This window comes from Megalobrama amblycephala, linkage group LG6, assembly GCF_018812025.1.
Source record: "Megalobrama amblycephala isolate DHTTF-2021 linkage group LG6, ASM1881202v1, whole genome shotgun sequence".
Taxonomy (NCBI): domain Eukaryota; kingdom Metazoa; phylum Chordata; class Actinopteri; order Cypriniformes; family Xenocyprididae; genus Megalobrama; species Megalobrama amblycephala.
This window is the reverse complement of record NC_063049.1, coordinates 24,326,961-24,352,220: the sequence shown is the minus strand read 5'-3', so window position 1 is coordinate 24,352,220 and position 25,260 is coordinate 24,326,961. Positions and strand designations below refer to the sequence as shown.

The following is a 25,260-nucleotide window of genomic DNA, read 5'->3' as shown; positions in this document are numbered from 1 at the left end:
CATCTCAAAAAGGTGAGTTGTCACTGAAAGGTGAGGAGTTTGCATCTATGATTTTAAAAATATATAATTTTACATATACAATTCATGTTTTATAAAAAATGTGTGTGTTTTAGGAATTGCACTTACAAAGTAACAGCATAATAGACTTCAAGCATGTGAACCAAGTAGATCCATAAGTGGCCTTTTGAAATTCTAAGCATATTGACCCATAATAATGACCATTTTAATGACAAATTATGGCAGGTATGTGTCTATATGTTGTTTTACATTCGATTTAGTCACCATAAATCTCTTAACACCTGTTAACCTCAGATGCTGTTTACAGATTGCATTATATGCGTTTTGTCATGTGAGATGGTTTGAGGTGTTTTCTTAACATGTGTGTGTCTTCATGAGTTTGCCTGCAGCGTAGCTATGGTGTCATTAACATTCCAGCAGTCATAGCGGCACCGTTAACACTCCGCTACATGACGAGACAGCTCTGCCTGTACCTCTCTACCTGCTGCACTTTCTCTCCGAACGTCTCTCTTAATTTTCTCACAACCGAACACCCACCTACACAAACAAATACATATAAACACATACCAAACACCAAAACTAAGAAACCAAAACCGAAATATTTATTTTTGTTACATGTGGGTGTCAGTTCTGACTCATATCATTCTTGTGCTGTCATTTTTGAGGACTACAAACAAGTCATTTGTCACACCTTTTTATCTGCCTCTATTGACAGATGCAAGACATGTACACTTAAGTTAATTAACTGACTTGGGTCATGTGGTATGTTTTGGCAAGTGCTTGTTGTTTTTTAGTGTTGTATCAGGATTTGGCTGAAACGCCCTGACCATAGGTAGGTGTGCTGGCCTGGTCTCTCTGTTTGCCTAAGGTTTTTTTTTTAGCGCTGCATATTTTGCATTTATACCTGTAGGGCTCAGAAAAGGCAGTACTTGTTGATGGTGCTTTGAGGGGATCCACTCTGATGTAATCAGTCTCTGTGCCTACATGTTGTGCAGTGAGAGCCCTCTTGACTCTGAGCCAAGAATGTACTAAGAATGACAAATATTGAAACCATGGAGCGCAGTCATTACATTTATGTGCAAAGTGTTAACCAGTGTGTATATATAAATATATACTGATGCTATCTCAATTTGTTGACCGATATCTCAGTGTGTGGTTTAAATTAAGGCAATGTGTTCATCTAATTATGTTAACCGAGCGCTCTTGCAGACTTTGTAGAACACCGCATAAAACCGCAGTGGTTGCATGACTCAAGTCTTGTAATTGTGTACAGACTAACTTTGGGAAAAAAACAAAACAAAAAAAACAAACCCCATATTCTTTTAAATGCATGCAACAGTCAGTGAACAATCTGTATTGTAGTTTTGATACTCTGTTAAAAGCAACTCATTCACAAGGATGCAAAGGAAGAATTTATTTTAAAGTTACAAAATATTTAAGAAAGAATATTTTTATTTTACATAATCTGTACAGAGATGACATCAGTTTAACTAAATGACTTTGTAACAACAGCTAGGAAATAACTCTTATTAAATAGAAGACTGGAAAATTAAAGACAAGGAAGAGATTGTTTCATCGGTTTGCTGTACACATAGTATAAAAATTAGACAGAGCTACAAATGGAATCCATAATGTTGTACCCTGATTATTAGGCCTCTTGAGAAGGATAATAATTATTATCAATAATTATTTTACAAATATTGGAATGGCCTTGCCACCTTATAATAATAGCTAAAATATTGGCCTCTTTGGTACAATTAATTAGGTACAATAAATTTTCACAAAATTCAGTTTTACTACAAAAATAACATTTTCAATGGCAGTTTTTTGTTTTTGTTTTTTTTTTTTAAACTAATCCCGCAACTTTTCAGTGCAAACATCGTAACAATCATCCGCTTTGGAAAGCAAGCGAAAGATCACTTTCAAGTATTGATAAAGATTTAAAGACAAGCAGAAAGAAGAATTCAGTTTGACATAGTTCAGGATTACTATACATTGCATAGTTCGTGCGGCACTTTATATTAAAAGGACTATGGGCAAGGGTAGGTCCACCTCTTTGTACCCTTTTTGAAGGCTTTGCAATATGCAAGTGCTTTAAATTGTGCATTTCGAGAGTTTTCGCAAGTGCTGTACTCCCTGTAAACCAACTGGACAGAATGGAAGCGGCTCCGCGGAATGCACACCGCTGCAAGCGTTTGTCAGTCACTGAACTGTGCAGATGAAGGAAGTAGTGAAGTTGGTGCTGTACCGGTTAGACCTCAAGATCTAGTTATGCAGTCAGCCGCAGTCAAGACGTACGCGCATTAGTAGAACGGCAGAAATGATTTTAGTTTCAAGATGATCTTGTCCAGAGGTACTTGCAGTTTGAGTAGAAGCCTCACAACGGATTTAACAAAGCCGCAGACAACTAGAGTCATTGCTAAGGGAATGCACTTTGGGAACGACTGGGATGATGACATGTACTGATTTTGAAATCTCTCCTCAGCTGGAATGATTTGTCATATTGTCTTAAACAAGCTGCTGAAGTGCTGGTAGTAGAAGGGACATTGAGATATGCCAGTGCTTGTAAAACAGTTTCTAAGTACTTTTATCAAAGTGTGACACCAGTTTGTCTCCTTTGTGCTGTTGGAGAGGAAAGTATTGAGCCATTTTTTTTTAAGTCTAGAAATGGCAAACTAGAGAAAAACCATGTTGTTGTTCCCTTTCCCTTATCATCCCAAAGCCTTTTTGTTCATTAGAAGGACCCATCTGTCATACATCTGATGATCTACTGCTTGATGCACACACACAAATGTGCGTGATTGTACTTTGTGAGTGCACAAATATGAACACAATCTATATGCATGTGGTTCAGAAAGACCATAAATATGACTGTCACTGCTTTCGTAACATGTCCTAACATGGATTTTGTTCAGGCACAGCCACACTCCTCCACGATCATGTTAGGCACGTCACGCTTGACGATGTTGTACTCGTCATCGAAGTAGAGCATGGACATGGTGCTGAGTTTGGTAGGTATGCAGCAGGAGTTGACCGACCCAGGACTCATGCCTCTCATGCGGTACTGGTTAACCACTGCCGTGTGAAATGACGAGGCAGAGCCGGGAACACCTGCCATGTAAGCTGGGCAGCTGCCTTCACAGTAGTTCCCATAGTACCCGGCTGGCGCGATGATCCAGTCGTTCCAGCCAATGAGCCGGAAGTCAATGTAAAACTGCTGTCGGCAACACAAACCGCCATTGTTGCCGTCACACTCCAGGCCTCGCTTTCGGATGCGGTGCTTCCCCTCTGCCTGCTGGGCGCGAACCACCAGGAAGGGTCTGTGTGAGGGGTCGCTCGGGTCCACTAGGATGGGCAGAACGTTGGCAGCTTCGCATCCCTCGCAGTGGATGTCCAGGTCCTGACGGCGACCCCCTTTAGCCAGCATTTCCCTTACAGCCTCGGACACAGGGAAGGTGTGCCAGCCACTGCGTTTCAACTCAACACGTTTTTCCATCACGGGCCAGTGCATGTTCTGCCCACCGGGCTCATAGTAGTGCACTCTCACTGTCACTTTCCGTCGCAGTCCCTTTTCCTGAGCACCTGGCAACAGCTTGAAGTACAGCCACAGGTTTGCCTGCAACACGTAGAGGTTCTGATTCCCCTCGTTGGAGATCAGGAAGTACAGGCTGGACTTAGATGGTGTCACATCATCTGTAAGAGACCAAAGAAGTTTGTTAATGGTGGTTATTACAAAAACTCATTTATGTCTTTTGTCAGATTTGAAAGGGCACACAAACAGGTTGTGATTCTGCTTAGCCACATTCACTGACATAAACCACCCAACTTGTCCAGATATACTAGATGCCAGTGCCACAGTTCTGGGCCCAAGTCCAAGTGGCCTCATGGTTTGGGCTGAAGATGCTGGGCCGGGTAAAATAGTGGGGGTTGTCGGACGTGGGTCTTGCCCCAGGGGGTTCATTGAGTTCACAGGGAGAACTGTGAAAACCCAGAGCTTCTGGAGCCTCAGAGACTGACAACACAATGCACTGTGAAATGTACTAGGAGAGTGCTGTGGCACAGCCTAGCATTGAGCGTGTGCCCTTCAAATGAGAAGCATGATGAGGCATTTACATGACACTGGCTACTAGTGAATTGTGAAGTCCAAGATGCAGAGTTATATATATATATATATATATATATATATATATATATATATATATATATATATATATAATTTGATTGCAAAGATTAATTTGACCACCCAATATAATTAGGGAAATTCAGTTATGTTGAAAGTTGCACATGAATCATGTTCCCCCTAATCCTGATTTGAATGCCTGAGCTGTTTGGCACGATTTGAAATAGAAAAACAACAATGTTTGCCAACAGATTAGTTTGGTTTAATGTCAACAGCTTGACACAAAGGGTGGCTTCTTCATTTGATAGCTTGACCTCACACACAGTAGCAGTGGCTTCACATGCACTTGGCTATCCCTGCTTTTGAGACAATTTTTAAAAAATGTTTAAAACTACAAACTAAATAATTTTATCATACAATACTGCGTGGCTTAATTTTCCAGCAAAAGTGTTATTCTAGCTGTCGAATGTTCTGATAAACCCTAACCAAGTTTGTAAAGAGAACTTTGTATATAAAGTATATATAGCAAATATAAAAATTAATTGATAAACAAAAATGCATCATTATTTGCAAGCAGCCAAAAGAATGATCACTTTTTTAACAATGTATTTCTGTGCATATATAACATTTTAGTTGTATTTTTTTCAACAGGGCTGTTAAGACTCGTTTTGCACAGTGCAGACACACAGTCAAAGTTCATCAGTGACAGAGAATCAAGCCCTGGAGAGGTGTCAGGTGTGAACATGTATGTCCTGAATGATGAATGTGTATGTCCTATGATGATGGGGAACACATTCACTGAACTGATTACTCCACCATTTCACCTTGTTACCTGCCTTTAAATGCCTCCTGGATATAAATATACTTGTATGGCTCAAGTGTTTCAGAACCTGTCTCAACAGCTCCTGCTTAAACTGAATTTAGTAAAACATGGCAAGGCTTTGTCCACTTTGCACTCTCCAGGGCAATGCGAACAGAGAGACAAGATGCTGTCTGTGCTGAGGCATACTTTATCCCCATCAATATCAACACTTTTTTCAGTTTGCCTAAAACAGAATTCTTTCATCACACTGGCATCTTTGCCTTTGCATCAAACAGCTTTTTATTTAATAAAAACTGTCAAAACATTACAATTGTTTTATTATTATAATTTTTTATTAATTAATTATATTTTTAAGGAAAGAAATTGTTCAGCTGTTAATATCAGAATATTTTAAACCATATATATATATATATATATATATATATATATATATATATATATATAAAATATACATTTGACTATTTTAGAAGTTTTAGTATGCTTGCTTCTTCTGCAACCTGTGGTTCACCATTGGTGTTTAAGTTTTATATTCTCCTCTGTGCTAGCTGATTGGCAGACCAGTTAAAAGGTATGTTTACTATCAGTCAGCCTGACAAATATTCATTTCAGCAATGCATTCAAGGTTATTTCTCAGTAATTGTAAACACTATACAAAAAAATTAGCTACCACTTGTCTAGTAATTACATTTTTTATTTTGGTGGTACTTAAACATAATTTTATTTTAGATTTGGAGTAATTTCTTAACTTTACAATGTGTTTATTATCCAACTAACTAAGCTCAAAAACCAATAGCCTACAAGACACCAAGCATGCAGAAAACTGTCGAAATAAGCACGGGCAACTGTACTTTTGAGAAAATGGACGTTAGAGTTGTTTCTGTGTTTCACTGAAGATTGATCTCATGCTTTAAATGCTTAATGTGAACTGCTTGTCGTAGATCAATAAGATCAAGACCATGGCATGCTGCCTGATTAGATTTTGACTGTCTGCCAATCAGTTAGCACTATAGGCTCTAATTTCCCTGCTTGGATCAAATGTCAAAAAACAAAGATTTTCTAAAGAGATCAATTTGGCTCTTTGACCTCATGGACACTGTGCCACACTGAATAATGTCTAATAATGAAGTCTTAATACCCCGTGCTGAACTGGTCCTGAAGAGTTCAGCGAGTCCGAATGGTTACGCTGACAAATGAGAAGCGAACATCTACCGCTCCGCTTCTGTGGCTACGGGACACCAAATACTTCTGAAATGGCCCATAGGACAGTGTCAATAGAGACCTGAAATTGGCAGCCGTCCTCTCCTGTACCTTGGCAGTCCGCTTCTTATTGCTCTCCTAAAGCATGGAGTGAGATAGGAGCCACCTTCTGGCTTGCTATCATACCACATAACAGGAGGGAAGAGCATGCAACGTGTGAGGCAGCCCAATTGCCTGCAGCTGCAGTGATTTGCACATTGCATACCTCACAAATTCCTCTTTTTGTACCTCAGAGCAGAATGGATCTAGGTTTGTCCTAATGCTATGCCCTGGCTGGCAGCCTTCACTTGAGGGGTTAGTGCCAGCTGGCCTTGAGGCAGGTGGGGGTTCGGAAAGCCAGCTTCATGATGCATTGCTGCTCAGTGGTTCAAAGGTGTTGTGAATAATAGGGGACGCTGCAAAGAGGCCTGATAGAGCTTTGATATTTGAAATGCATTTTCAGAGTAGGATATAAGAAGGCCATCCCCCCAGCCTCTGTCACCCACAACGACTCAAATGTCTCATGCATTATTCTGAGTGATTTCTTTTGTTTTCTTTTGTTGTTTTTGTTCCCAATGTTGACATATTGGGTTTAGCAAGAACTCACAGTACCCGCTTAATAATTGCCTTCTTTTGTTGCTCTGTCATGAGTGTGTTCAGATCATTCTTATTGGAGCAAGAAGTCCGGATAATGTCCAAGCTAATGGTGCTGCAGTGTGTGAGACTAGAAGATAAAGAGGCCAGTTTTACAAGCTTGAATGTGTCAAAACGAGAAAAAAAGAAAAAGAAAATTATAAAATAATCCTTCCTGATAATGATGACAGATTATAACTGTCTATATAAAAATGTGCTCTATTTATTATACTTCTATTAATGTCATTTTGTTCATGCAAATTTACATTGTTTAATGACAGAACTAAACGTGCAAAATGTCATCCATGTTTTTTTTTTTAACACTTAACAAGCTCTATACATTTTCCTGTAAATTGAACTGAACCGCAAATCTATAACTGGTGTGCTGGTTCATAAAATGAAAGCCAGAGCTTCATCACTTTGCTCTGGATTTAATGGGTAGCATTTTCATAACATATTCAGGTGTTCAGACAGGGTTACTGCATAAGTGTTTTTAAAAGTAATTGAATTTACATTCACTTTCCATTGCTTTTCATACCATTTCATAATTACCCCAAATTTACAGGTTATCTATGATTATGGGGACTCTTTATTTACTTCAAAGAAATGTATACTTCTTAAATAAAAGTCATTAGTTTTACAAAACATTTTACTGCTATATTGTCTGTTAATTAGGCAAAAGGCGTGGAAATGTTCTTGCCCTCTTATTAACAAATTATCTGTAATACTTTGATTGCAATGTTTTTGATGCTCTCTTGGCGTTCCCAAAGATGATCTAGGATTTTAATTGCCTCAACACCCACCTAGCAAAGGGCATCATTTGACAAACTACTTATTATTTTCTGTCAGTATATCTAATTATATGTTAATAGAGGGTCATGTATTCTAATTGCTCCAGTTACATCATACAAATATTAGATCAATGATGCATGTCTCATTAACCCTTAAAGACCCACTGTAGCAACACTTGTTTAAAGCAGTTCAGTAATATTCTGTACTGTAATTCACTGTAACGAACAACTACTCATAAACAGTGCAATCAATGCATGGAACTGGAAAATGTGTTGCCTATGAAGGCAGTAGAAGCATCCCACTAGGTTTTGGAACAGACCCAGTGAATGACACAGCTCACTAAAGACATACAAGGAGGTCACCATGATGTTCTGACACCATTGCTAATACTTTTGGTACAAAAAATATTGGTAACTATTCGACCTGTAAAACATGTTAAGTGATTGATGATTACATACCCCTATACATTTCCTCCATAAATTAAAGTCACAACCAAGAAATTTAAATCTTTGCACGTAATTATGCTCAAATGTTTAAAGTTTCAGGTATTCCAAAATACAAAATATGCTCAAATATTATTTTATAACTAATATAATACACAATGTCAACACTTCTATGAGGTAAAAGTAGCCATGCAACATGCCAGTTCTTGTACACACCTGACTCGGCGAAACTGATAATTTCCGACGTTTCTTCTTGGACCTCGTTGTAGGCAGCATGTCCATCTAAGTTGGGAATTTCAACCCTCCCGTCCTCCCTAACTTTACCCGCGTGAAGTTTCCGCAGCGCCGTTACCATGGCAGCTTTGGGAATGGGATGAGTGATATTTGGTCTCTCTCTCATCTGCAGTCGGTTCAATATGTGCCTTTTAACCGCCTCCAGAAAGTCCGTGTCCATTCGCCCCGAATCATCCGAATGCCCAAGTCCACAAGAGACACACTGAGACTCCTGAGACACTGTCTCAGCTCCCAGACTACACTGAACTGAGAGTATGCAAGCCATTAAACAGGTTACAGAGAGGATGTAAATACTCATTTTCTTAAATAACGTGTCCATACAACAAACAAATCAGTTCATGAATTCCTACCGTAAAGAAAAAAATTGACCTATAAACAGGACAGAGCTGTACTTCCAACAACCTCCTTTGACAGATCTCCATTCATCATCATGCTCGCGGTCATTTTTGAGAGACGTTCACAGAAAGTGTATGTAGTATCGCCCGGTAAACACATTGAGTAATAATGAGGGCTAGTCGCAAAAAATATCAGTCTTAATTGACGCTATCTAAAGAGAAAATCGAAAACGTCTCCTCATCTCCGGGGTAACTGACAAATTGACGTGTGTGAAGAATCAAAACAAACCGGTTACTAGTCGTGTATTCCTTTAAAGTTCAGTGCAGTCAAACTCATTCTTGTTTGAAGACAAAATTTCACTGTTTGTCTGTCAGTTGCTCGTGCTCCTCTTCTCTCAGTGATAGTATTGTGAATTGTGTTTCGTATTTCTTCAGCCTCAGGAGGATGTTGTCCTTTGGTCTTTTCTCTCGTGTAATCACGACACTAAAGCACCTCGCGCTGAAACTTTTTTATACTTCAAACCACGTGGGACGCCCAGCCAACTGGACGCGAGAGATTATATGCGCTAAAAAAAAAAAAAAAGGTTACGCTATCAGAGCCTCATCGTCCCAAAAAGAGACCACTGAATCTGCATATGATACGTAACAGCCTTTTTCACATTAACTTTTTTTTTTTTTTTTTTTTTTTTTGTGAAAATACAATACTGCCTTGTTTGTCATAACATAACAGAAACCTGTTGTTTTTTTTTAAACAGCAAAGCAATACGTTTAAGCGTAATATTTAAAGTATCAGTAGTTGTTGCTTTTAAAGTCAGTATTAGTGATTTTAAAGTAATAAAGCAAAACCTGTTTGGTTTGATGATTATATTATCCATTTCAAATTCAATTTCTGAAACATTTACTTAGCCTAAATAATGCTTTTGCAAGTCTTGAGACAAATTTTAAGAAAACCTCTCAAGTGTCGCTTTGTTTGCCAAATTAACAGCGGTGTTGATCGACTTTTTGTACTGCTGGTTGGAGGATTGCAATGTCAAAGTTTGTTCTTAGGTGATATGGCGCCATCTGTCGCTTCAACAAAATAAATACACGTTACATTCTCTTGAGTCTTTCTTTTGAGGGACACATTTTACTCTACATTTCTTAGAGCAAATCTTTAATAATTTTGTCATATAAAATCTGTAATATTCATAGGTATCATTGTCAATATTCATTGCGTACATATTTAATAATAATGTACTTAATATTTATTTATGGTTATGGTTTCTGCATTTGTAAAGGTAAGGATTAATTCCATAACATTACTTTTGCCATTGTAATTCTTGTGTATTGATGCCACCTCTCTGTAGCATTAAACAGACTGTTTGAAAACACTTTTTTTTGTGGAGTGTACAGTATGTGCCACTTCTGTAAAGATTGCATCTGCATATGGATTATCAGCATATATAAACACTTTTTAGCTACACGTCATGTGGTTTGTGCTAATATATAACAATTGTAATTAATTCCAACAGAATGCAGTTCAATACTAAAGAAGACACCTTGTAAAATGGCTCATCTTGTGTTCAGTTCTTTGATGTCACTTGCCATGGGAAAATCTTTTCGAATTATGTCATATTTTTCATAACGGAACATTTTTGCTTGGTACAGGTGCTGGTCATATAATTAGAATATCATCAAAAAGTTGATTTATTTCACTAATTCCATATAAAAAGTGAAACTTGTATATTATATTCATTCATTACACACAGACTGATATATTTCAAATGTTTATTTCTTTTAATTTTGATGATTATAACTAACAACTAAGGAAAATCCCAAATTCAGTATCTCAGAAAATTAGAATATTATGAAAAGGTTCAATATTGAAGACACCTGGTGCCACACTCTAATCAGCTAATTAACTCAAAACACCTGCAAAGGCCTTTAAATGGTCTCTCAGTCTAGTTCTGTAGGCTACACAATCATGGGGAAGACTGCTGACTTGACAGTTGTCCAAAAGACGACCATTGACACCTTGCACAAGGAGGGCAAGACACAAAAGGTCATTGCAAAAGAGGCTGGCTGTTCACAGAGCTCTGTGTCCAAGCACATTAATAGAGAGGCGAAGGGAAGGAAAAGATGTGGTAGAAAAAAGTGTACAAGCAATAGGGATAACCGCACCCTGGAGAGGATTGTGAAACAAAACCCATTCAAAAATGTGGGGGAGATTCACAAAGAGTGGACTGCAGCTGGAGTCAGTGCTTCAAGAACCACTACGCACAGATGTATGCAAGACATGGGTTTCAGCTGTCGCATTCCTTGTGTCAAGCCACTCTTGAACAACAGACAGCGTCAGAAGCGTCTCGCCTGGGCTAAAGACAAAAAGAACTGGACTGCTGCTGAGTGGTCCAAAGTTATGTTCTCTGATGAAAGTGAATTTTGCATTTCCTTTGGAAATCAGGGTCCCAGAGTCTGGAGGAAGAGAGGAGAGGCACACAATCCATGTTGCTTGAGGTCCAGTGTAAAGTTTCCACAGTCAGTGATGGTTTGGGGTGCATGTCATCTGCTGGTGTTGGTCCACTGTGTTTTCTGAGGTCCAAGGTCAACGCAGCCGCATACCAGGAAGTTTTAGAGCACTTCATGCTTCCTGCTGCTGACCAACTTTATGGAGATGCAGATTTCATTTTCCAACAGGACTTGGCACCTGCACACAGTGCTAAAGCTAATTGGCCAGCAAACTCGCCTGACCTTAACCCCATAGAAAATCTATGGGGTATTGTGAAGAGGAAGATGCGATATGCCAGACCCAACAATGCAGAAGAGCTGAAGGCTACTATCAGAGCAACCTGGGCTCTCATAACACCTGAGCAGTGCCACAGACTGATCGACTCCATGCCACGCCGCATTGCTGCAGTATTTCAGGCAAAAGGAGCCCCAACTAAGTATTGAGTGCTGTACATGCTCATACTTTTCATGTTCATACTTTTCAGTTGGCCAAGATTTCTAAAAATCCTTTCTTTGTATTGGTCTTAAGTAATATTCTAATTTTCTGAGATACTGAATTTGGGATTTTCCTTAGTTGTCAGTTATAATCATCAAAATTAAAAGAAATAAACATTTGAAATATATCAGTCTGTGTGTAATGAATGAATATAATATACAAGTTTCACTTTTTGAATGGAATTAGTGAAATAAATCAACTTTTTGATTATATTCTAATTATATGACCAGCATCTGTATATTGTGGATGATGGTCTACATTGGGTTATCTTACAGATGTGAACTGTTTTTCTGTCTTTTTAGAATTAGCTGATGAATGTTGATCACATAATATACTGTGTAGAATAATACCAAGAGTTGAGGTGATTGTTGAATATGCTAAATATCTGTTTGGATTTGTGCATTTGTTGAATTTTTGGATGGTGTGACTGGCATAGTTTGTCGCCCTCAAGTGGTAATAAATACTACATGCATGTAGAAATGTATGTACAGGTCAATTATATATGATAATGATTAGAAATCTACATGAAAAGTTTACTCCTGTTTTTTAATTATTATTTGAATATAGAAATATAGATTTTTTTTTTTTTAATGAAGCTACTATAGTTCAACATATAGTACAACATTTATTTAATACAAACATGCTACAAATTTAGTTTTTTAACCTTGCTAGATTACTTTTTTAAATCTAAAAATAAATAAAGATTTTAACATTACTGCTGTAACAGATTTTAATTGTTGAGAATGGATTGCACATTACTCATGTAATGCATTACTTATTAAATCATTTAAGTGCAGCAATCTTGAAACAATGTGAAGGCAAGGAAATAAATGTGCAAAGATTGCATGATGCCACTGTTCTGCCAGTAAAGTCCATGGATCTAAGAAAACACAGAGCAAATTACAAAATGTGACAATGTTTGGATTGATTACTAACATATAATAAAATTCAGATGGGCAGTTTTGACAGATATTTCACATTTAGTCAAGATTCTTTCATATAAAACTTTGATACACAGTAAAATAATAAGGTTAACCAATGTAGTACAGCTCTTACAGAAACAAAAAGGTACAGTGTGTAAATTTTTATGAGGACTGACAGAAATTCAATATAATATACATAACTATGTTTTCAGTGATGTATAAAGACCTTACATAATGAACTGTTATGTTTTCATTACCATAGAATGAGCCATTTCTATCTACATACACCGTGAGTCCCCTTACATGTTAAGTCGCCATTTTGCACCGGCATGTTTCTACAGTAGCCCTAAATGGACAAACTGCTCTACAGAGCGCGTTTGCATGACTGGCTACTCTCTGCTGTCTCAGACGATGACATCTTTGTCCTGTGTTGGCCACCGTAGCTTCTCTATATTGTAATTCGCAAACTCACCAATATATGGCGCTAAAATTTACCCACTGCACCTTTAAAAGCCCTATATTGGTGTTTTTTTCAGAGTAACTGTGAATCACAATCAAGAAACATCGCATTCTGTGTCAATGAAACTGTACAGAGCAATATTCTGATAGTACCTCAGAGCCCCAGTACTCTTTAGGGAAATCAATCTGTAAATATGTAACTTATAGTTGTCGATTATTGTCTATGCATATCAAATGGAGGAGAAAGTATTGTGCCATACAAAATGACAACTTCACTGTAAAGAGTTTGTACATGACTGAATTCAATTTTAATGCAAACGTTCTCCCACAAGGATATGGGTATTGTTGCTAAGGCTCTTTCATTTCTCACAGAGAAAGTAGAATGCACTGAAAACATCAGATTTATGCCACTGTCATATGCCACACTGAAATCATATGCTGTCCTTGTAGAGGTTTACCACCCAGGACTAACAGCAAGTCAGGCATATGGAGAAACATGGCATCCTCGTTTTCCTCTGTCAAGTCACCACTACTCTGCTTCTCGCGAAGGGCCTCCTGATTCTCAAAGGTGAGACAGCTTCCTTTTAGCTTAGTGTCTTTCAGTGCAGTACTCAAATCTGGCAAACACTTCTTATTGTCCATGTGGAAAGTCTGGAGCTCAATACAGGGCTCTTGCATTGTGCTGCGGGACGGTTGGCACTTGTTCTTAAACGGTCTTAGCTTGTTATTGATGTTGTAAGAGTTGGGTATTTCCCTGAAAAAGATGCCGTTTGGTGCTGTTGGCTGGAAACTCTGGCCCATGCCAATGCTGCAGTGATGGATCCGGCACAGAGAGGCAGATCCAGGCAACAATGCTAGCTTCTTCCAGGTCTGTGTTTTCAGGCTGAACCTCCACAAGCTGTTCTGAGGGGAACTCTGGGTTTCCCCTCCACCAAAGATGAGCATGCTGTCTTTGAACAATACAGCAGAGTGACCAACCAGCCTGGAGGGACCTGAACTGCAGAGTAAGAAATATGCATAGTATTAGTATTTAGATGCTTCATATTAGTTTTTCACAAGTCGCTTTGGCTCATTTTTTGAAACAGAACTTACAGTCTCTAAACTGTAAGGGCAATTGCCACAACTGTTTTATGGGACATCTCAACTCTATCACATGTCTGCAAAATGTAGTAACAAACAAACAAGAAAATTGCAAACCGCACACTGAATTCAATAAACACTCAAGTCTAGCATTTTTTTTTTTTATTATTATCATTTTATAAACTGCATCGAGCAATAAGTGTAATCTTAGTTTATAATCAGAATATAGTCAGGCTATATAGTAAAATAAAATAGTCAGGCCTAGCATTCATTTATTTATTCAAACGTATAAGACAACATAAAAAAAGATGCATCCCTCAGTGTTCCTCCTCTCTAAAATTTAATTTGACCATCAGTTTTCATATACATTTGTGTGGGAAAAAAAAAGCATCAATGGCTTTTCACACTTTAAATAGTTAACCCTGGGTCATTCTAAACCCCTGGTAAACGGAATCCTGGGTTATCTTTATTCATGTTTCACACTGCTCATACAGTACTATACCCGGTTAACAGTTAATCGGCATTTGACATTTTTCCTAACATACGCAGAAACAACCGCTTATAGCCTACATCGCGCAGTGTTTCCATGACTGCCCAAAGCGTGTGAATATAAGGCACACAATTGGTTGTCGGTTGCTAAGCATCTAGTTGTAACATTCTATCACCGCATCGTTTCACACTATACAAGTTTGGTACTGCAATGCTCCAGAGTTTAATAACCGTGTGTAAAAAGCGGTGCTAACCCCACATCTAAATTACAAGTGTGAAACACTCCTTTACCCGGGGTTAAAAGCAGTGTTTAGAACGAAGATAACCAACATTTTTTTTCTAGTTTTTGCAAAATGTTGTAATGTAGCATCCAAAACATCTCAGTAAATTGACCAGTTTTGTCAAGATAAATGTTGTTGTGTATCACACTTTTTCGATACAGATTTCAACAGTAGATAAATGTTTACTGGGAAAAGCCAATACTACAGTACGCAGAAAAAAATATGCACATTTTTATATACACAGTACATTTATTTCTGTTACAAACAGAAAACATTGTGTCATTAAAGGGTAGTTCACCCAAAAATGAAAATTCTGTCATTTATTACCCTCATGCCGTTCCACACCTGTAAAACCTTCGTTCATCTTCGGAACACAAATTAATAGCCTGACGTGGTCATACTCAATTCTAGTCAGAATATGAGTCTGATACTGCTCCATTGGGCTTTGATTATGGGGGCGTATTTCAACCGATCCAGGAAAGACCTCAATTGGATAGACCTACAACCAATCAGAGCTACAGAGTAAGTGACGTATGTTGAGCGACGCATAGTTGTCAACAGAACTCTTCTTAGCGACCATCGGGGCCAGCTGATAAATCAAACTTTTGCCGAATCCCGTAGGAAGGACGGCAAAGACATCTTTCCCATCGACAAATGCCTTGATCGCGGTCCTCTGTTCCTCTTTTAAAATTAATGCGCTGTCGATATCTTCTATAACGGACGCGATGGCGGAATCTACACATCTCAGTTCTTCAACAGCCATCATTGTTGTAAACTAATTGACCTTTCGCAAAGACTCGTCCCCCTTAGTTACTGTTGCTTTGTCCGACAAGCCGTGGCTGTCACGCCACACAGAGTGGAAAATACATCGCGGAGCAAAGAAGAAACTGACAACACATCGACAGACGAGACAGAGCAGGTTACTTATGATATTAAACAAAGTCCCAGCTTTCAAACTGTGTAGTTATTAAAAAAAATTCAAACAATAAAAACCGTTTTGTGGCTCTTTAATGTGTTGTGACCATGATCGTGACAGATTGCTGTAGCGCCTCAGCTCAAGAGGCTCGTTAACCGATCATCCTAATAGTCCATTTATAGAATCAAATAAACATGAATGAACATGAGAATGAATGTTGTTTCAAACGCGGAAAGACGTCAATATGCACAATTTTTCAAGTTTAACTCCTCCGATGTTAATCTTCTAACTCCTGACTGCTTTGTTGGACAAAATGGCGGATGCGGCGTTCTGATTGGTTAGATCGCTTGTCAATCAAACTCCCCAAGCGCTCTTTGATGACGTGGGTGGTTACGTAACCGCAGATAGCCTGTCCATCATCGATTAAAGCCCGCCCTGGCAATTTGATTGGCTCGGCCTTCTGGGAGCCGAGCATAATTACTCCACAATGGATCGAGTCCAGACCGAACTTCCCGTCCAAAAAATGGTGTGGGCGGGGTTCGGGCTGGCACCCAGGCTAACAAATTAAGATATTTTAGTTGAAATCCGATGGCTCCGTGAGGCCTCCATAGGGAGCAATGACACTTTCTCTCTCAAGATCCATAAAGGTACTAAAAACATATTTAAATCGGTTCATGTGAGTACAGTGGTTCAATATTAATATTATAAAGCGACGAGAATATTTTTGGTGCGCCAAAAACCCCCAAAATAACTTATTTAGTGATGGCCAATTTCAAAACACTGCTTTGTGAAGCTTCGGAGCACAACGAATCAATGTGTCGAATCATGATTCGGATCGCGTGTCAAACTGCCAACGGCTGAAATAACGTGACTTTGGCGCTCCGAACAGCAGATTCGATACACTGATTCATTTATGATACGATGCTTCCTGAAGCAGTGTTTTGAAATCGGCCATCACTATATAAGTCGTTATTTAGTTTTTTTTGGCGCTCCAAAAATATTCTCGATGCTTTATAATATTAATATTGAACAACTGTACTCACATGAACCGATTTAAATATGTTTTTAGTACCTTTATGGATCTTGAGAGAGGAAATGTCATTGCTCCCTATGGAGGCCTCACAGAGCCATCGGATTTCAACAAAAATATCTTAATTTGTGTTCCGAAGATTAACAAAGGTTTTACGGGTGTGGAACGGCATGAGGGTGAGTAATAAATGACAGAATTTTCATTTTTGGGTGAACTAACCCTTTAATATTCTAATGAATAAACATATATGTCTAATAGATTTTGCTAAGTTAATAAATCATTTTGCATGTGACAGCTCACACGACGAAAGAGAGTTTAGAAGTTGTGTCTGAAGAGTATGACAACTTCACTGAGAATCAAGTCATCATATCAAGCCAGGGAATTTATTTAGATAAACAGAAAGATAGAAAGAATGAAAGAATGATAGATGTTAGGATAGAAACTCACTGGAATTTGATGCAGCTCCAGGTTTGACTGGCAGAACTCCAGCTCCACAGGTCCTTCTGTTCCCTCAAGCCCTGCAAGCCACCGAAGAGGTACATACAGTCCTGGAATGTCATAGCTGAGTGACCATGTCTGGGACCAGGCCCACCTTGTGCACTGCTCAGTAGCGACCACATCCTGGAATCTAACATGTAGAAAATATAATTAGTTTGGAAAGGTCATCCAGCTGTATGTAAATTACAAAAACCATCCATGAGGTGGATAACAGTAAATATTCAGGAGATGCTTGCTTACCAAAAAGCATAAAAACCATGCTGTGTGATAACACTCACCAAAATCAAATTTCCAGAATTCCTTTGTTGATCCTCTTATATCAATGTATCCACCGTAGACATACATAGACGACCCAAAGGTGACAGCACTGTGCCCTTTTCTGTTTGCTGGTGTCACTCCCTACAAAAACAGTTCACTATAATAATAAAAGGACCATCAAGTGTTTCAGCTGTAAGTCTTGTAAAATAAAAGATGTTTACCTGTAAAGTTTCACTTCCTGTTTTCCAGTTAATCCAGCACTCTTTAACTGCAAAGAATATAAAAATGAAGAGGTGAACAACAATGCTTTATGCTTATAATTTGTCATAAAATTGTAGTACAAAAAATCAACTTGAATGAATTTATAAATTTTCTAGTGAACCCCACTGAATATGCAATAACAAAATACCTATATCAAACACCCAAAGGGGAATTTTTGAGTTAGTATACGATGAATCTTGCATTCCTCCGAAGACATAGAGAAATTCCTAAGAAGAAAAAGTGGAAATAATTATATGATTATAAGAAATACTATATATGACATGACCTTTTAAAGGAACACTACTGTACTGTAGAAAATTGAAATCTATGAAAATATATGTAAATTGACATTCTACAATGTCATTTTGTTCCTCATAACCAGTAAACTCCCAATGCCCAATTACCTGATGTGCTACCATGGTGTGCTCCTCCAGTTCTTCAGGTGCTTCTTCACTATTGCAAGGAAGCTCGGCCCACTCATTACAGACTAAAAATACAGACATTTCCCCCCCAGAATTATAATCAGTCAATGCTGCAGGAACCATATTCTGTGCAGTGTTCAAAGCAGCAGACAGCCACAGATAAATAACAATGACATACCCACATTATATTTCCAGAAATCTCTCAGTGAGCATTTTTCTCGACCACCTAGTAAGTAAACATGTCCTTTGTGGGCACAAGAAGCATGCTTGTAACGATCACATGGTGCGGGGCAGTGCTGCGGCACTGGGGTCCACAAACAAGCACCGCTCCCCTGGTTCATGCTTGGGCTTTGAGAGTCTCATGGGTTAGTCCCTGTGAAGAAAAGCATGAAATACACAAGGGCTACTAATGAAGTCTGGTTAACAATACTTCCTAGAATAGCACAAACACAGCAGAACAAGAATATTGCAATGACAGGAATTTTTATTATCGTGTTAAGTAATACATTAGGTAAGTGTTGAGCAAATATTTGACCAGAAAACACTAGCAACACTGCAGATTTTAGACCATATAATATAAAAATGGCTTTGTTCCATACACAAGAAGTTAATACTGAGAAACTAAAATGTAAAAAGGTTTAGTTAGGTACTAAAATGGTCTATTTCACCAACAAAAATAGCCACAGAGTTGATTGAATGACTCCTATAAAAAAATCACTTGTTGCCACATACTGACATAATGTATACTGCATGTATGAACACAACCAATCACATGCTTACAAACAGCAACAAGGCACAAATGTTATTTCCTGTTCTTTTTGTTTATTGTTTACAGACACCAATTCAGTTTCCAGTGTACCTATATCTTCTCACTCACACTCTTTTAACTTTGAAAAATGCACATTTCTAAGTACAGACGAAATTGTTCAAATTTGAATGTTTAGTTATGGTTTAATATGTAACAAAGTAATTGTTTTAAACAAATGTGAACTTTTTGAAAATAAAATCCCTTCCATCACTTAACACCTCACATACTAAACCTAAAAATCTAAAATAACTAAAATCTGATGTTAGGTGACGTTTAGTGAGGGATTCATAGTATTAGTCTTAACGTAAACATATATAATTTAAAATACACAGTAATGAAAGAATAGAATACCCTTTGTAGACCTAAAGGTCCACGTTTAGGCTATTTGTATGTGCTCACCACCGCGTGATCTTCTTAACGTACGCCCAGCCCGTTATACTACTATCATTCGCTTTTGAAATGGGTATATGAAAGTAACTAAGATACATTGTTACCTAATCGTTTTGCAGTGGTCGCTGAGTATTTACTTGCACACATAGAAACAAGAAGTTTAAATATGATTTGTTACTTAAGAAAGTCCTGAAAGTGTCACATGACCGCACTGAAGAACTGTTTCACAACTTGATAGCAACGAGTGGTGGATAGAGGTCCTCGAGAGAAGCGCCAATGTTTGTTTATTTTTGCCTTTTTGCTGACTGTAATGTAACCGTTTAGTTTGCGTTGTTTGCAAATGTGGTCTTAAAAAAAACTTACCGCTCAAAATCGTCGTTGAATGTCTGCCCTCCCTTTGATCTTCATCGGAAAGATGAAGAGCGATGTTGTGAACTACCGCTGCCAGAGTGCCAGTGGCAGACACGAGAGAAGGAGGGGCGAAGAAGAGCCTTCTGTTGCGTTACTTCTCTCTCAAGAGGATCTCTGACTGTAACTGAACACAATATGCTCCCACTTCTAAAACAAAACTCGCGAGCACAGATTATATTATATTATATTATATTATATTATATTATATTATATTATATTATACAGATGTTATTCATTTAGCACAGTGGTCGCCAACCCGTCGATCGCGATCTTAAGAGAGGAAAACAACAGAAATATGAGTGCAAAAATACATTACATTTCTCCAGTCTTTGTACTGTATTTTTGTATTTATTTTCTGTTATTTTCGGAAGCTACTGGGACAGTGATAAAGGTAAATAACCCACATCATGTCCGAGTCTGTAAACGGCCGTAAAGAGGCCAGAGACGGCCAAAGACGGACGCGAAGAGGAGACAATTATGTAGCAGGCAGAGCAGCTTACTGTTCACGATGCTCGAAATATAGGAAGAAAATATAAATATTGAATTATTGAAAAAATCGATGGTAATGGCATTTTATTTTCCTCTTACCTCCGAATAAAGTAGCTAATTATTAACGCAGTTCAGCTTTGTTTACACAGCGTTAACCAAGGAAACACTGTATCACTGCTGCTCCATATGCGCCACCTGCTGTCAGAGAGTGAATTTGCGTCTCATTCAGCCTGCTGTTTTTGTTTCAAGCTTTTTGTGTAGCATATAATTTCACAAAGATAAAGTCAGACCGTTGTGTTTTTGCTTTAAATCTTGAAATTAAATCTCAATTAATCCAAAAAAAAAAAAAAAAACTGCCCATGCAATGTGATAGCATCTTTGTTTGGATTGTGATTAAAAAGCAGTGGTTCCCTCTAATTTGAAATGGCTATTTTTGTTTATAATAATAATAATAATAATAATAAATATCTGCAACCAGTATGAGAATCGGCCAATTTGCTTGTAAAAATAAATAAATCAGAATCTAAATTGGCCACGAAAAAAATACTAAATACAATCTGGGCTGTCTTTTTCTATCAAGTAGATCTTGTCTTTCAAAAAGGTCGAGGTCAGGGATCTTGGGCTTAAAAAGGTTGGTGACCACTGATTTAGCAGAAGCCTTTTTCTTCCTCTTCATATTATCCTTAGTTTTTTTTTTTTTTTATGTTACCATTATGCTCAGAAAAGAAGAGAGAAGAGATTCCAGGACTAACCTGGTAAAAATAAAGTTGAAATAATAACAAAATGGTAATAACAATAATAAATATTATAACATGTTTACACAAGTGTCTACAATATTCTAGTTAAAATAAATCTAAATATTATAAATTCTCTCGTTTGGTCGTATACTGTTTGTAAACTCTCGCATGTTGTTCTGTGGCTTTTTTAAGTATATTAAATGACGTTTTCATAATGTCTATCAAACTGTTAACAGTTTTCATACACAATTACAAAATTAGATTCAGCTGATGATGACTAAGCTCTGGGATATTTGTAGCCTACACTTGTATTTGCATTGGCACCACCTAATGAGAATTCACTGATGTTATTAGTGCTGCCTACATCGCCCAAGTACTAAGTCTGACATTGTGCTCAGTGAACCTCATATTCATTTTCTAAACACCCTGAGGGGTTTTTCATAATAGCAGGCCAACCTGAAGGAAATACTGCTTAACTCAAAGAGTGTCTTAGGTTATGTCTACACTAAAGTATGAAATACATATAGAGTCTTACTTAAGTCATGGCCAGTCTTCCATTTCCTTGAATACCAGTCACTCCAGAAATGAGAGAAATTGCTTCAGAACATGCCCAGGATACAAACATGTTGAAACCTGTCATGTGTGAGGACCTAGAGGAGTAGATGTCATCAGTCACATGCTATTTCCGTACGAAGATGGTGTTGTAGCCTCACAGTTCCCACCAAGAGGCCTTGGCTAAATGCAGACATTTGTTCCCTTATGCATGATGCCTACAGACAGAGCTACTCTGCTGTGGATGAACAAGAGGTTCATCCTCACTCTTGCATATTAAAGACACTTTTGTCATAATGCTGTTCACTGACTTTGGTTCTTCCTTTAACACCTTCACACTTTACACACTCACCAGTAAATTCTTAATACTTGTATTTAACACATGTGCTCTGCTACTGGATCCTCGATTTCCTACCTAACAGAAATTTCCTCTCACAACACTATAGAGATCCTCAAAACTGTGTTCTCAGCCCTCTGCAACTGGATGTTACAGTACTGTATGCTCTGGAGGTAGTGAGAGACCTTGGGCTGTACTGCAGAGCCAACAGTTTCTTAATATAAAACAAAAGAGATGATTGTTGACTTCAGGAAGTTTACTGTTGCCCACCACTCCCTCCAGTTTCAGTTTCCTCAGTCTACTGAGGACTTCTCCTGTAACCACAACATCTCCTTAAGTGAAGACAGCCCAAGAAGTACTTCACTTTCTGGAGAAACTCTAAAAGACTGGAATGTGGTTATCTGTTAGGCTCACTTGTTTATTCATTCATTTGACATTCAACAATAGGGAGCATAAACAACCTTCGCTATTCCTGCTATCATTAACAGTGGGTAGAAATAATTTATAGTGTCAACTTATGTTAATATATTTCAGAAACATGTTTTTTTTTTTTTTTTTGTTACAGGGCATAAATAGGACTTTATAAATTTAAATATCTGTCTTTATATTTTAGGAAGGGTGGGGGGCCTCTTATTTGGAAATCCTTGGCATAAAATAACCTAGTTTAAAGTCACCATAAAATTACGTTCCCTTGTAATATTTTATTAAAATATCTTCCCCCCCTTCTTCAAAGACTTCTCTTCTCTTCTCTTATCTTCTCTTCTCTTCTCTTCTCTTCTCTTCTCTTCTCTTCTCTTCTCTTCTCTTCTCTGATGACGTGTTTACTGGCGCGAGGGCAGGACAACAGTCACTCACATGAAATCGCAATAGCAAACAACAACAATGATCCAATCAATTTCTGATGGACAAAATTGAATCCCATCCTATTGTTATTGTTCGAGAAGCCGTTTTCCTTGGATATACAGTACAGAAGAAAAGACTATCACTTCCGTTTCATGCAGACTTTAAAAACGTGATATGTTAGTTGCAAGAAAAAGTATGTGAACCACTTGCAGAATCTGTGAAAATGTGAATAATTTTAACAAAATAAAGGAGATAATACAAAATGCATGTTATTTTTTATTTAGTACTCTCCTGAGTAAGATATTTTACATAAAAGATGTTTACATATAATCCACAAGACAAAAAAATAGCTGAATTTATTAAAGGTGCCCTAGAACTTTTTTTAAAAGATGTAATATAAGTCTAAGGTGTCCCCTGAATGTGTCTGTGAAGTTTCAGCTCAAAATACCCCATAGATTTGTTTTAATAATTTTTTTTAACTGCCTATTTTGGGGCATAATTAGAAATGAGCCGATTCAGGGTGTGTGGCCCTTTAAATCTCATGCTCCATGCCCCAAGAGCTCGTGCTTGCCTTAAACAACATAAAAAAAAGTTCACACAGCTAATATAACCCTCAAAATGGATCTTTACAAAGTGTTCGTCATGCAGCATGTCTAATCGCGTAAGTACAGAGTTTATTTTGATGTTTACATTTGATTCTGAATGAGTTTGAGGCTGTGCTCCGTGGCTAACGGCTAATGCTATACTGTTGGAGAGATTTATAAAGAATGAAGTTGTGTTTATGAATTATACAGACTGCAAGTGTTTAAAAATGAAAATAGCGACGACTCTCTTGTCTCCGTGAATACAGTAAGAAACAATGGTAACTTTAACCACATTTAACATTACATTAGCAACATGTTAACGAAACATTTAGAAAGACAGTTTACAAATATCACTAAAAATATCATGATATCATGGATCATGTCAGTTATTATTGCTCCATCTGCCATTTTTTGCTATTGTCCTTGCTTGCTTGCGGAGTCTGATGATTCAGCTGTGCACAGATCCATCCTGCCCTTGTCTAATGCCTTTCATAATGTTGGGAACATGGGCTGGCATATGCAAATATTGGGGTGTACACCCCGACTGTTACGTAACAGTCGGTGTTATGTTGAGATTCGCCTGTTCCTCTGAGGTCTTTTAAACAAATGAGATTTATATAAGAAGGAGGAAACAATGGAGTTTGAGACTCACTGTATGTCATTTCCATGTACTGAACTCTTGTTATTTAACTATGCCGAGGTAAATTCAATTTTTGAATCTAGGGCACCTTTAAAATAACCCCATTCATAAGTATGTGAACCACTGATTCTTAATACTGTGTGTGGTTACCTGGATGATCCACGACTGTTTGTCTGTTTTGTGATGGTTGTTCATGAGTCTCTTGTTTGTTCTGAGAAGTTAAACTGAGCTCTGTTCTTCAGAAAAATCCTCCAGCTTCTGCAGATTCTCCAGTTTTCAAGCATTTTTGCATATTTGAACCCTTTCCAGCAGTGACTGTAGGATTTTGAGATCCGTCTTTTCACACTGAGGACAATTGAGGGACTCAAACACAACTATTAAAAAAGGTTAAAATATTCATTCCAGAAGGAAACACGAAGCATTGAGAGTCGGGGGGTGAAAACTTTTGAACAGGATAAAGATGTCCAAATTTTTCTTATTTTGTTTAAATATACATTTTTTTTTTTTTTTTATTACTGCCCTTCGGAAGCAACAGAAGATACTTTCATGTTTCCTGGAAGACAAATTAAATACAATTTACCTTGATCTTCAAATTCCAGAAGTTTTCACCCCCTGACTCTCAATGCATCACGTTTCCTTCTGGAGCATCAGTGAATGTTTGAACCTTTTTTAATAGTTGTGTTTGAGTCCCTCAGTTGTCCTCAGTGTGAAAAGACGGATCTCAAAATCATTCAGTCACTTCTGGAACATCTTTTATGTAAAATATCTTACTCAGGAGAGTACTAAATAAAAAATAACATGCATTTTGTATTATCGCCTTTATTTTGTTAAAATTATTCACATTTTCACAGATTCTGCAAGTGGTTCACATACTTTTTCTTGCAACTGTATGTATATGTATATTATGATTCTGTCCAGTTAGTCACTGCCTTACTTTGAAGGAATAAAAAAATTATTGTTAATTAAACATTCAATGTCTTATCATAGCCTACATACAGTACAGTTTAACAGTTTTTGTTAACATTTCAGTTACTTTGTAGTCTAAAGGTCAACACTGGGGTAAAATCATTCATGAAGACTGCAAACTTGTGTAGCCTACTTTTTTTTTTTTTTTTGAGAATCTGCAACAATATAGTATTTTTCCATTAAAGTCATAACATTGACTTTACACTCTGGTA

General features: G+C 37.7%; 2 protein-coding genes and 1 long non-coding RNA gene across 6 annotated transcripts in view; 1 reads left to right on the top strand and 2 right to left on the bottom strand.

The window, feature by feature from the left end:
* The window catches only part of LOC125270190, a 96,478-nt gene extending 91,556 nt beyond the window's left edge, over window positions 1–4,922 (top strand). Inside the window, exon 3 of the long non-coding RNA XR_007185292.1 lies at window positions 4,790–4,922. This is a non-coding gene — a long non-coding RNA (uncharacterized LOC125270190). The remainder of the gene's footprint in view (window positions 1–4,789) is intronic.
* inhbb (inhibin subunit beta B) lies at window positions 1,453–9,293 on the bottom strand. 2 transcript variants are annotated; one of them, XM_048193512.1, is made up of 3 exons: window positions 8,710–9,293; window positions 8,282–8,605; window positions 1,453–3,711 (listed from the first exon to the last, which is right to left on the bottom strand). In XM_048193512.1, the coding sequence occupies exons 2-3, from the start codon at window positions 8,517–8,519 to the stop codon at window positions 2,930–2,932; spliced, it is 1,020 nt and encodes a 339-aa protein (XP_048049469.1). In that variant the 5' UTR covers window positions 8,520–8,605; window positions 8,710–9,293; the 3' UTR covers window positions 1,453–2,929. The 2 variants fall into 2 exon arrangements, with proteins under 2 accessions (XP_048049469.1, XP_048049468.1); XM_048193511.1 differs by having other exon boundaries at window positions 8,282–9,293.
* Window positions 9,294–12,390: 3,097 nt separating this feature from the next.
* si:dkey-3d4.3 (leucine-zipper-like transcriptional regulator 1 homolog) lies at window positions 12,391–20,087 on the bottom strand. Of its 3 annotated transcripts, none has more exons than XM_048193508.1 (8): window positions 19,853–20,087; window positions 18,470–18,664; window positions 18,274–18,356; window positions 18,018–18,096; window positions 17,830–17,876; window positions 17,629–17,749; window positions 17,300–17,480; window positions 12,391–14,053 (listed from the first exon to the last, which is right to left on the bottom strand). In XM_048193508.1, exons 2-8 carry the CDS (start codon window positions 18,630–18,632, stop codon window positions 13,459–13,461), a joined length of 1,269 nt encoding a protein of 422 aa, XP_048049465.1. In that variant the 5' UTR covers window positions 18,633–18,664; window positions 19,853–20,087; the 3' UTR covers window positions 12,391–13,458. The 3 variants fall into 3 exon arrangements, with proteins under 3 accessions (XP_048049465.1, XP_048049466.1, XP_048049467.1); XM_048193509.1 differs by lacking the exon at window positions 19,853–20,087 and adding an exon at window positions 19,594–19,831; XM_048193510.1 differs by lacking the exon at window positions 19,853–20,087 and having other exon boundaries at window positions 18,474–18,615.
* Between the last annotated feature and the right edge of the window lie 5,173 nt (window positions 20,088–25,260).

What these genes read in the sequence shown, in the direction of transcription:
- inhbb (XM_048193511.1), bottom strand. Translation starts at nt 8,678, where the DNA reads ATGGACACGTTATTTAAGAAAATGAGTATTTACATCCTCTCTGTAACC. An exon ending in TATCAGTTTCGCCGAGTCAG is followed by an intron (nt 3,712 to 8,281) that starts GTGTGTACAAGA and finishes GGTCTCTTACAG; the next exon opens with ATGATGTGACACCATCTAAG.
- si:dkey-3d4.3 (XM_048193508.1), bottom strand. Translation starts at nt 18,632, where the DNA reads ATGAACCAGGGGAGCGGTGCTTGTTTGTGGACCCCAGTGCCGCAGCAC. An exon ending in TTTCTGGAAATATAATGTGG is followed by an intron (nt 18,357 to 18,469) that starts GTATGTCATTGT and finishes CTGTATTTTTAG; the next exon opens with TCTGTAATGAGTGGGCCGAG. An exon ending in TGGAGCTGCATCAAATTCCA is followed by an intron (nt 14,054 to 17,299) that starts GTGAGTTTCTAT and finishes CTTACTCTGCAG; the next exon opens with TTCAGGTCCCTCCAGGCTGG.